Source organism: Hemitrygon akajei, chromosome 13, assembly GCF_048418815.1.
Source record: "Hemitrygon akajei chromosome 13, sHemAka1.3, whole genome shotgun sequence".
NCBI classification, from domain to species: domain Eukaryota; kingdom Metazoa; phylum Chordata; class Chondrichthyes; order Myliobatiformes; family Dasyatidae; genus Hemitrygon; species Hemitrygon akajei.
The window spans coordinates 88477169-88489808 of NC_133136.1; the positions used below are offsets into that span (position 1 = coordinate 88477169).

Sequence of the window (12640 nt, forward strand, 5' to 3'; positions counted from 1 at the left end):
TGCAGAGAGTGTTGTGGACAGCCCAGTGCATCTGTAGATGTGAACTCCCCACTATTCAGGGCATTTACAAAGATAGGTGTGTAAAAAGGGCCCAAATGATCACTGGGGACCTGAGTCACCCCAATCACAAACTGTTCCAGCTGCTACCATCCAGGAAACAGTACTGCAGCATAAAAGCCAGGACCAACAGGCTCCGGGACAGCTTCTTCCACCAGGCCATCAGACTGATGAATTCATGCTGATACATTTCTATGCTACACTGACTGTTCTATTGTACTTTAAAAAAAAATAAACAAATTGTACATTCAGAGAGATGTAACAAAGATTTTTACTCATGTAAAGGATGCAAGAAGTGAAGTCAATTCAGAGGAGTAGATAGGTTCAATGGGAGTAGTTCTGATGTGTAGTTAAACAGAATTAATTTTTTTTATTCAAATCAAAAATTACAGCAGATTAACCACCAGAAGTATACAATACACAACTTTTTAATTTCTCATTATGTATAGTTGCCTGTTACCAAGACAATCACTTGTGCACAGGGTGAAAGGGAGATGCAATACATTAAAGATATTTCTCATCCGGGGAAGTAAGGAACTGGAACTCTGACACTCAGCACACATCGAGTCATCTCAGTTTTTAAATAGGAAAGTCACTGGCAAAACAACTGCTGATACAATTACGTAAAAAAAAAGCAAAAACCAGCATTTAACTTGGGGAAATGCTTCACATTATCTGTTTATAGGTGACCAATGGAAAATAAATTTAGAAAATTATTTCAAATCAAATGGAGAACTGAATTAGAATAACACTTAACTGGAGCTTTATGTGCTTTCACAAAATTTGACTTTTGACCCATTTAGAATTGTCTGAAAGATGGCCCCTTTCCATAAACATGAAGAATTCCAGTTCCCACATGGAGAGAATAATCATTCTGTATGTCACTGATGAGAGCTTCCCCAAAGGGTGTGAAAAATCACAACTCTTTTGGGGGGGGGGGGGGAAAGAGGAGAAACAACTTCAGATGTGTGGGCAATAATTTACAAGGTTTAAAGAAAGAGTATAACATAGTGGTTGTGAGATTTTAATGTGTCATTGCTGAACACAACTTTACTTCCGTGACAACGAATGGTTTTGTTCTTTCCAATAATCCAATCTTCTTTTTCCAGATCAATGAACAGCATCTTGTTAGAGCTATCAGGAAAGAAAACTTGTTAGTGGAAGAGGTCACTGTAAAGGGTGGCATATTACTGCTTCATATCTCCAACAACCTGGCCCGACCCCAATCTCCAGCACTGCTAACGTGAAGTTTGCAGATTCTCCATGTGCACCAGGGAGTCTGGTTTCATCTCACATCCTTAACACTGGCTGGACAGTAGGTCCACACACTGAAAATCACCCCGGTGGAGGTGGGTGGTCACAGAAGTGGGATTGAATTGATGTGGGTGTGAAAATAGATGACAAAGGTAGGTGGGGAAAATTTGATCGATCAGATTGTTCCAAGTGCTGGCATATATTTTCTGGGCCAAGTGTTCATGATCTATTTCACAAGGACATACAAAACCAAGGAAAATGCCACCAAATCGATCATCTTTGCATGCTCATTTATACGTCTGTAAACAATTTCAAAACTAATCTCAAGTAATCCTTAGCTTCTAAGAATTTATTTTTCCTAGCTGGTAACATGTTAAAGCTCAATGTTACGTTGGTTGGTCTAAGACTATCGATTAATCTTTTCCTCACTGAGCAGGGGCACACAGGCAATCTTGTAGTTCCTGCTACAACAGTTCATAATCAAACGATGCTTGAATATGCTGGTCGAAGCTTCCCTTAGAAGTTTAGGATGCACATTTACAGGGAAGCTTTCCACTGAATTCCTGCATTATTTTATTATACTAGTCCAGTCTAATTGGACTACCCACATCTCTCACTCCAATGACACCTCCCAAACCTGTAAGCTCTGCCACTGAGAATGAGGACAGCAGGCACCTCCTAAGGATTCCCCTCCAATTCTCACACTATGGCCAGCCTGGAACAATCCCTCTGTCATCACTGACTACGTCTTGGAGCTGCCTACCAAGCAGCACCGGTAATGCCTTCACCAAGAGAACAGCAGTGGCTCAAAGGGCAGGTGCACTGCCCCCTCCCCCAGGGAAATGGGCAATAAACATCAGCCTCCAAAGCAATGCCCAGAAACGTCGTCACTACCTCCTCCCATAGATGCTGTCTGGCCTGCTGAGTTCTGCTAGCATTTTGTGTTTTTACCCAGATTCCCAGAAATGATTTAAAAAAAAAATAAAAACCTCCTTCAGCACAAAGTAAAAGAAACACGATTAAAGCATTGCAAACTAATGCATGATCCAATTTGAAACTGCAGACAGCAGCAAATATTACCCACAAAAGCACATGCAATCACGCTGCTCAAAAAAATGCCTTCAATTCTATCCTCAAGGAGAACTTGGCCTCAGCTTACCATGTGAAGTGCAACAGTCAGAGATGAACACCAATGACATCACTAGTGGTAATTTATTTCTCTTTTAATTTGGCAGAGAGAACATGGGAGACAGCACATGGTCACTAACCAGTCACCACAGAGAGATCCCTGGAAAAAAAACAGCAAAAACACAACATTAATAGGCCCCCCTCTGGTACCCTGCTTGTACAGCTATCCATTCTCAGTTTTACATGCATTTTGCCTTTAATCTCAATTTTACCACTAATCTGCTTTATGCTATGCAGCTTTTGACGTGGATTATGTTGATATGACAATGCTAACATTTCAGGCATGCAACCCTTCCCCAGTTCTTTTGGAGGATCCCAGACCCAAAATGTTAGCTGTTTTGCATTCTACAGGTACTGTTTCTCCCACTGAGCAATTTCAGCATTTTCTATTAAATTTCAGATTTCTGGTATTAAAAAAGTTGATTTGTTAAGGTTTCCCACTTCATACGATTTCAGTGGAAGTGAAACTGGGAAGTAGTTACTTTAAAAAAGATATATTCTGAGCAATTCCAACATTTTCTACTATATTTCAGATTTCCAGTATAAAAAGATCATTAATGTTTCCTGCTTCATACGATTTCAGTGGAAGAGAAACTGGGAAGTAGTCACTTTAAAAAATTGACTATTAAACCCATCACTCCTTAAAGCATTTTTATTACCACCAAACTTCTACCGCTCAACATAATGAATGCTTTTGCAATCTGAGGCCTTCTGTTGGCCATTTCCTAGCTGTTATCACAAGCTAGGCCGGTATGATATGGAGAACAAACTGTTGCCTTAGGGACCCCAGCTCTGGATTCCACCCCAGCATTTGCTCCCAAAGCCTTCCCCATGAGTGGGAAGAGCCACAAGGCAGCAAAGATTTCAGATCAGAGTTTTCCTTCTTCTGGTTGATGAGGCCCATCTGCCCCAAGCAACTGGTTTTAAGGCACCAGTAACCTGCCTTTTCTCCTGTCAGTAGTAACAGTTCCACTGGGCTTAGTAGCTAAGACACACGTGAAGGCCAGGAGTTGGACTTGGTTGTCAGAGGCTATTTAAGGCACACACCATTGGGAGAATTTAATAGGTAGTGGGATGGCATCCTGCTACATCAACCCCCACCTATAACAACCTTAACAAAATGCTTTTCTGCCTATTACATATGCAAATGCCTTAGAATTAATATAAAAGTATGTAATAAGAAAAATCCCATGGTTTCATGACCTGGAGAGGCAACTGATGAAAATCTCACTGAGTCTAATATGCAGGGGGCATCTAGATTAGAAGACAAACAATTATCATCAGGGCAAGATTCAAAGTGTTGGAAGATGGTCAAGCGGCCTCTCTGGAGGCAAAGGGATGGTTATGTTGAGGGTCAAGACTCTGCATCAGGACTGAGTGCTGAAGGATACAGAGTGAGGAGGAGGTCTGAGGCAGGAGAGGGGTGAACCAGGTGAGGTGGGGTGTGAACGATGGGTAGATGGAGGAATGGAAGAGGGGATTTAGATTGAGACTCATGGACAAGTAGAAACAGACAAGACAGCAAAGTGGGAACAAACTGGGGAGGATTGAGACAATTGTTAACATATTGTGAAACCTGCTCCCCGAGAAGCTACATTTGATGATCTCAGCACTAGAGACTTATCAACCGGACGTCATCTTCCCCTGCAAAGACTTGCTCCCCAGGATGGTTTTCCTGGGTTCTTAGCTTCTAGATTAGCAACAACCCCATTTCCCTGAATTAGAGGCTCCCTGCTCAATTATCAAGAGCCCATACTTGCTGTAGTAGAAGCACCCGCCTCTCAGAAGGAATCAGACCTACTTACATTGATGAGGTACTTGGTTCTGATGAGGGTTCTCATTGCCATGCTAGTACCACAGAGACAACACTCGCCCATGTTCCCCGCAATCTGACATCCAAGGCAAATTGTACAGAAAATCCCACAGCAACCTGGAAATACCAAAAGGCAGCATAAAATACAAATATAACCACCAGCTTCCACAGGGCAGAGCAGAGAACTCGTGCATTTCTTCAGCTCTGTGAGGTCCTCGTTGAAAATAGCAGTCTGATTTCAACACACACGCTGCCCAATGTGCTGAATATTTCCAGCTTTCACCATTGTTGCTGCCTATTGACAGTCTCTTTAGGCTCAGCTTTAGTTAGACTCCTGTGCAGCAGTGGGTCTTAGTGAACTTATTGATAAAGAGCTGACCCAGGCTGAGGATATATACTGTAGCTAATAACCGACTCATACCAGTGTAGGTCTTCTCTTTAGCTTGGATCAGGTGGTCAATGTTGAAAACAGACATCAAAAAACCTGTATAATTTTCTTCAGGCTAATGTCGCCATTTAGCAGAAGACTGGAAGGTTGGATCATCTCTTCCAAGCAGGATTCCCACACTGAGCAGCTGTTGCTCACCATGCAATGATGACAAGACCTGGGAGTGAGGACATTTAACAAAGGCCAGCATAGACAATAAACAGTGAATAGCTGGCATGATCAAATAGCAAACATACAGCCACTGACTGGCTTCTTCTGGGTAATGGATGCAGCTTTAAGACTCTCATGTCTAGATTGATCAAACTTACAAGGGAAAACATAAACTAAAGAGCACCTTTACAATTATGTGAAGCATTTTATGATCTTGAGACTCAAAACAGAAAGTTAACCAGAACATTAAGGCAACCAGGTCGGTCAGTCCAAAGCCATATACAAACAACTTACACACTCCAATATCATCGCAACAGCTGAACAGTCCACTGCTCCAATCACTCTTCGCTGGGGCAGCCTGAGGTTGAGTCATTACCACCATTTGGCCTGGTACAAACTGAGCCATTTTACTTCACAGCGGTAAAATCTGGAAATAACAGCGAGAAATGGTTGACTGCATTGGGTTCTGTATTGTAACAAAATAAATTGGTTTCAACACTCTTCCAAGTACTTCCATTACACATCTCTCCTAGACAGTATAGTGGTCATTGACACAAACAGATTTCATCATTTCTTTATGTACATGTGACAAATAAAAGCTAATTTTAAACCATCTTAGACCATTGGCTCTTTCAGCATACTGCGCTCAGTCAGTAAGTGTGAAGATTCACACACAGGCTATCTGTTGGTTGGTGTCAACCATAGTTGTTGCATCCAGCTGTTACACACAAGCCAGGGCAGTACAATGTAGCAGGCTCCCCCTCTCCAGGCAATGGCAGAGACCAATACAGGTTGGCACCAGAAGCATCACAGGAGTTGCCAGTCAGCGTTGAACTGCCTTTGGGACTCCAGCTTCAGATTCCACCCCCCTCCCCTAGAGTTTACTCCTGAAGCCATCCTATGAGTGGCTAGGCAGTGGAAGTTTTATTTTTAAAAAAGCCTTCCCTCTTAGATAAACTACCAACCACAACTGTTGAGCCACCATCTGCCTAAAGTGACTGGTTTTAAGGCACCAGTGCCCGCCTTTGTCCCTTCTATCAGTAGAAACAGTTCAGACAGGCTTAGTAGCTAAACTACATGCAAAGGTCAGGAGCTGGATCTAGTTGTCAGAGACTGTTTGAGACACACACCATTGGGAACATTTAATTGCTAGCAGGAATGCATCCCCACGACAAATTTATCTTCTGTTGGGCAGAGTTTTAATGTTTGGCATTTTGTACTGCATGCAGATATGTCCTCTCTCGGGCAATGCTTTGATAGTTGGTATTTTGTGCGGTGTGCAGAAATTTGAACGACCAACCAGATTTATTTAATTTTATACAGTTTTATTCCTTGTGCAATTTTCAGTTCCATGTGGGATTTTCTCTTAATCTACAAAATAATCATTGTTCAGCTAAAAATTGGTCATACTTGCTTTCCAACTTATGTTATTGTACTCAATCTGCTATTGAAGCAGTTTTCCTTCCTAGAATGGATATAGTGAGATTTCATCCCCTCCATTCCCATAATTGGGGGTCAGCTTGCTCAGAAATCCCACATCTGGCCACAGTGCTGGTTCCTGAGCATCGCCATACATGGCATTCCCGTCCACCTGTTAACATACTGGATAGCAAGGTTTCCACACTCCCTCGAAACTCACCAGGGTCCCAGTTCCTGTGTTCCTTTGAATTTTACTTTAACATTTTAATATGTACATTGGTCACTGTTTCCAATCTTGTCAAATGATGGAACAGGCTTGTGGATAAATAGCCATTTTCTATCACTATTCTTAAATTTGTTACAAATTACTTAAAGTACCTGGTGGAAAGCAGAAACTGTTGAGGCTAGAAATAACCGTGGCTATAGAAGAATATAATGTAAATGCATTACATTTCTCAACCTATAAACAGGAACCAATATTTTGCTTTTCAGTGACTTTCTAAGGAACAGTCTTCCATTGGTGGGATTTGCCAACTTCCCCCTTGCAAGTGAAAAGATTTGCCAGCCAGTGAGAGTCAACCCAAACTCAGTTACAAAAGCTGTCATTTGAGTTCAGAGTCTGGTAGAATTGCAGAATTCTCAGAGAGAAGAAAATACTTGGTTTGAGTTGCCACAAAAGGATTTAGCACAAAAAGCAACAAACTGCAAAATATGCACTGTGACAATGATTCTCTTTACAAACCATAAAGGATACAGTAGGACTATACAGGAACCATACATGTAAGCAATTGCTTAATCTAATGCTGAATGCAATTTCTTTAAAAAACATGAACTTAGCCAAGTAGTTTTCAAATGCTGAATCTCAATGAATGAATTGGCCAAGTCTAAAAAGATTGAAAAAAAATAGGACTAATAAAATTTGCATGGTAAAATCCAAATTCATAGCTAGACAGCAGTCCCTCCATTGCTTTCAGCTTGTTATAACTAATATCTCCTTTCAGGTCTACTTAAAAAAAATACATTAAAATAGCTTTCATCAGGCATCTTTGCTTGTTGATCGCTTCGCCTGAAGCCGTTGCTTCAATAAGTACCTTTAAAACATAGCAAAGCACCAGTGAAGCAGGATATGATATTAAAACAGCAATGGAGAAAGGTTTAAAAATAAACACAAGATAACCCTGGGAGACAGCACAAGATAAACAGCAGGTGTGGGCCCCCTGCTCTACATATTTGATTGCATGGCTAAGTGCGGCTCCTAAGCCGTAGTTAAGTTTGCTGATGACACCGTGTGAAAGTGGAGCCGCTGAGTATCATTGAAGAGATCAACAAATCTTTGAATATTATTCAGAGTTCAAAGAGAATTTATCCAAGTCCACATTACCATATACTAACTCAAGATACATTTTCTTGCAGACATTTACAGGGAACAATGAAATACAACTTGTGAAAAATTATATATAATCAGATAAAGACCAACAAAACACCAATGTGCAAATAAAAAAATTTATGCTGATAATGCAAGTTGTAAAGAGCCCTTGACAGTGAGTCTATAGGTCCTAGAACAGAGGTGATTGAGCTTCTCCACACTGGTACAGGACCCTGAAGGTCACAATTTTTCCTGAACCTGGAGGTGTGGGACTCAAGGCTCTGATCCTTGTGCCAGATGGTAGTATTGAGAAGAGAGCACAGCCTGGATGTGGATGCCTCTTTCTTGGGGCAAGGCTCCATGTAAGTGCACTCCATGGTAGGGAAGGTCTGCCCGATATTCACCACTTTTCATAGACTTTCATTACTGGACATTGGTAGCAACTTAATTCCTCAGTGTCGAAATTTCGGAGAATCTGTCCTGGGCCCAACACACAGTGCAATTATGAAGAAAGCACAGCAGCACTTCTACTTCCTCAGAAGTTCATGAAGGTTCAGCATGACAGTTAATACTTTGAAAAACTTCTGTAGATGTGTGATGAAGAGTATTTTGACTGTTTGCATCACAGCCTGGTATGGAAACACCAATGCCCTTGAATGAAACTCCTACAAAAAGTAGTGGACACAGCCTAGTCTGTCATGGGTAAAGCCCTCCCCACCATGGAGCTCGTCTACATGGAGTGCTGTCGGAGGAAAGCAGCATCTGTCGTCAGGGACCCCCACCACCGGGACCACACTCTCTTCTTGCTGCTGCATGAATACTACTTCACTTTTTATTATTCCTGTTTCAGCACTATTTTTAATTAAACTATTTAATATACATATACTTGCTGTAATTCATTTATTTTTTCCACGTTCATCATGCATTGCGTTGCGTTGTATTGCTCCTGCAATGTTAACAAATTTCATGACATTAAAGCAGATTCTGATCTGGAAGGTAGAGGGTGTCAGGACCCAAAAACAAGGTTCAGGAACAGTTATTATCCCTCAACCATTAGGCGCTAGAACCAGCGAGGACTACTTTACCTACTCCATCATTGAACTGTTCCCACGACCTAGTGCCTCACTTGTAGGGACTCCATCTCATTCTTGACATTTATTCATTATTACTTGCTTCTGTATTTGCAGAGTTTGTCATCTTTTGCACATTGGTTAATTGTTCATCCTGTTGTGCAATGGTGTTTCACAAGTTCTATTGCGTTTCTTGGATTTACTGTGCATGCTCAGAAGATGAATCTCAGGGATATATATGGTGACATACATGTAGTTTGAACTTTAAAGGCTCAGTCTCCTCATCTGAGGATTTAGTACCATTCTTCCCCCCCCCCCAACCCCACCACCCAACCACTAAATTAATCTCCTGAATCTTCGTTACACTTCCTCTATCACAAAGATATCCTATCTAAAGTACGAGACCAGACTCGTAGGCGATATTCCAGAAGCAGTTCCATCCATACAATTGCAGCATTTCTCTTTCATCGGCTTGCTAATTCCAACAACCACAATGATCAAGAATTTCTCTGAATACCCAAAGCTTAGATTGCCCAATCATAGAGGGCTTTAAAATTTACTCTAGAATCAAACACCAATTTGAATTCTGTGTTCTGAACATCAAAAGCCCAACATTTCAGATCTTGGGCTTCTCCGTTAACTTTCTGTAATGCCAAGCTATAAAGATTTCAAGACAGCATGTACGCACAAAAAATGTACATTTTAGAAACTGCTGAAATAAGTGTACCTCCGAGGCAGAGTCGAGCTCCACTTACTTGAACCAATATATTGCTGCTGAACGGGATGCTTAGTAAAAGAAAGGTTAATATATTCACATAGTATCGACGGCTTTGTTTTTATTTTTCTTACTTCAACTCACCACGTCTATTAAGCAGAGTGTTGCTGTTCCTTCCTCTTCACGGAAATGAAAAGTCGTCTGCTACAATTGACCACTTTATAGAGATTGAGTAAACCAAGGGGGAGGGCCTTTTGTCAATCAGTTACTGTTGGTAGGTTGTTGAACTTTGTTTGCTCACTGTGCAAACAGAAAACGTGCCCTTTTCATTGGACATTTATTGTAATTGTAAGACCTGCAACCACATTTTGTGTGGCCTGGACTTCGTCTCCACCAACACCCATTCTCTTGCTGGCTATTCCCACTACCTCACAAGAAAGGGAGCAGCAGCAGTTGATCTAATTTGGAATTTTCTATATGTTATCAGACTCAAAACTGGGAGGAGACTTTCCCTGGCAGGGCACCAGGCAGTTCTTTTGCTGGTGGCTTCTCACCAATACCCAGTCTCCTGGATGGTAGAAGTGGCAGTCTGCAGCCAGCATGATCTCGGCTTCGAGTAACCATTGACGAGAACCTTTAAGAGCTTGTGTTAGTGCCACACAATACCGCAACTACTTTTACTCGTGGTATGGATGTCCATCCATGTAAGAGGAAGCAGTGACTGGCAAGTACAAGAGATGTCCCAAAGCCCTCATTGCAAGATAGGCCTGTTACAAGCTGAGAGCACAGCGCACTGTCACAAGGGCCAGTGGAAGCGCCTCTGTCTCAGTCTCGTCACACAATTTAGCTCATCTGCATTTCAGGGCCCCATTCGGTCTTTCAGCTGCCCAAGGATGGAAGTGGTAAGGACATGCAAAATACTGCAAAGCTTTTATCAACTCCTGTAAAACTTCTTCTGATAAAGGGAGGACTGTTGTCACTTGAAATTTTCTCAGGGATTCAAAAGTTAGGACTAAATTCTGATAATCAGAGATGAAGTGACACCATCATTTCTACAAGCATCTACCCCTGCAGATAAACGATAGCAAATGCATAATCCCAACCCATACAGTTGAGGCAAATGTATAAGATGCTTGGAGATGCACCAGTGAGCACCTGGGGGAGGGCTTCGCAGCAGGAGACACCAGCTGTGTTCTTTGGGATTACGTCTCTGGAAAATCATGAATCACAACTGACTACACAGCTTCTTCAGTTTTATCTTCCCTCACACTGAATAGTGGTGAGCCCAATGTCACACAAAACTGGAGGGGAAAAAGTCCAACAAGCTTTTACTGGACTTCAAGCAGTTAGTAAATCAAGCAACTGGACTCGCTGTGTTGTCTACAAGATATTTCACCACTCATTTGAGAGGCTTCTTCAGTTCTGATCCATGGTGGGTAGTTTTCCTATTTATAAACTCTGAGTTGTTTAAAGGTATAGCAATCACATAAGGGTTGTTAAGAGGTAACAAGAGGGTTATTAGTCTTACCTTTGCACAAATGGAGACACCAGGGTAGAGATGACTGCATTATAAATAGCTGATAAGTAGCTGCAAGTCCAGTTGCCTTGATTTACTGCTACTTGATATACAGTGACATGGATGACTGAGAACATGTTTTACTGAATTCCTTAGCAAGCAAAGTACAAGCAGAGAGTCCAAAAAAAGTCTCAGGAAAAGTCAAAATTCCCTCCCCACAAAAAAAACTAGCAATCCTACAAACAAAGCAAAGACTTCACTTACCAAAGATAATTCCAAGACTGAGCAAAGAAACAAGGTTTGGTGGGGGGGGGGGGGGTCAGGGAACTTATATAGGGCTACAAACAAGGTACAGGTGATAACAATGAACTCATAATTAGCCTAATAGGCGACGAGCAGGAAGGGGTTGGCCTCGTCAGCTCTGCCTCCCTCTGATGGCCAGTTTGAGGTGTGACATCATGTACTTGCTGCTATTTTGTTGCTACGGTCAAGATTCTCTCAGTTCTGATTATACTTGCTGCCATCCTTTATAATCTTGCATACAGTATGCTTTAATCCATAAAGTAATTTCAGCTTCTGACACATCATACTGTAATTTTACTAGTTCAACAAAGAATTTGGGAAGTACTGGCAGTCTGATCACACTGGGGTGCTGCATGGCCATAAAGATCTGCTGTTGCTGCCTTAGCAAAGGAGTCAGCTCGTTTGTTTGCTCTAGTTATTTTATCCTTCCTGTCAGTACGGGCCACATATTTTATAATAACTATTGTAATAAGTAATTGAAAAGCAGGAAAAGGTTCATAGTTAATTCATGATGTTTTATTGGAGTTCCAAAGAGGAGAGAAAAGTTGCCTTGACCAGAGGGCATCTTCGAGCCCAGTGCCTGGCTGTCCGCAAACAAAAACATATCCTTCATGGACATCCCTACCATGTCCACCATCCCATTTTCATGTTTGTTGGATCAAAGAACTGTAGAACCTATATTTAGAATAGTATTATATAAAATACGTCTATGCTGTTCAAAACAGAAATTACCAGTCACAAGTGGGTCACACGAGCCATACATGTATAAAGCAGGTAATCTTAAAACCAAAGTTGAACAGTGAAATTTTAAGCAGAAGTTAATCTGGTAATGATTAGCCAAAACTTGTTTACTGTCAATTTGGTTAAATATAAAACAAAGCTTATAAAACATTGAAATTGTATGGAAATTATTGTAATACTTGTGAAACAATATACAATATTGCCCAGAGGCTATAGCAGAGCAGTCGGGAAGTCTCACACAAACATTGTCTCCATTTCCCTAAACGGCTTTTATCCTTTGATGTTGTAATTGCTTTTGACAATATTGGAAGACACTCACAATTTTACATAACTCTTCTCGTCTTACACAAGTAACAGTATATTTATTTATTTTCACTTATTTAGAGATACTGCACAGAGCAGGCCCTTCTGCCCTTTGAGCCATGCTATCCCAACAACCCCCAACAATCCCAATTTAACTCTAACCATAAGACATAGGAGCAGAAGTAGGCCATTTGGACCATCGAGTCTGCCCCATCATTACATCATGGCTGACTTTTAATCTCTCTCAACCCCATTGTCCTGCCTTCTCCCCATAACCTTTGACACCCTGACTAACCA

The 12640-nt window shown here is 41.4% G+C and overlaps 1 protein-coding gene across 3 annotated transcripts; it reads right to left on the minus strand.

Annotated features, from left to right (window-relative positions):
- Positions 1–402: 402 nt before the first annotated feature.
- plac8.1 (placenta associated 8, tandem duplicate 1) lies at positions 403–11304 on the minus strand. Of its 3 annotated transcripts, none has more exons than XM_073065028.1 (5): positions 11261–11304; positions 5205–5337; positions 4305–4429; positions 2471–2599; positions 403–1191 (listed from the first exon to the last, which is right to left on the minus strand). In XM_073065028.1, exons 2-4 carry the CDS (start codon positions 5314–5316, stop codon positions 2513–2515), a joined length of 324 nt encoding a protein of 107 aa, XP_072921129.1. In that variant the 5' UTR covers positions 5317–5337; positions 11261–11304; the 3' UTR covers positions 403–1191; positions 2471–2512. The 3 variants fall into 3 exon arrangements, with proteins under 3 accessions (XP_072921129.1, XP_072921127.1, XP_072921128.1); XM_073065026.1 differs by lacking the exon at positions 11261–11304 and adding an exon at positions 9625–9783; XM_073065027.1 differs by lacking the exon at positions 11261–11304 and adding an exon at positions 9615–9636.
- Between the last annotated feature and the right edge of the window lie 1336 nt (positions 11305–12640).

Coding starts and splice junctions, on each gene's coding strand:
- plac8.1 (XM_073065028.1), bottom strand. CDS start 5,316: ATGGCTCAGTTTGTACCAGGCCAAATGGTGGTAATGACTCAACCTCAG. Junction 4,430..5,204: donor TTGCGATGATATTGGAGTGT/GTAAGTTGTTTG, acceptor TGGTATTTCCAG/GTTGCTGTGGGATTTTCTGT. Junction 2,600..4,304: donor GAACCAAGTACCTCATCAAT/GTAAGTAGGTCT, acceptor TTTTTTTTCCAG/GGATCTCTCTGTGGTGACTG.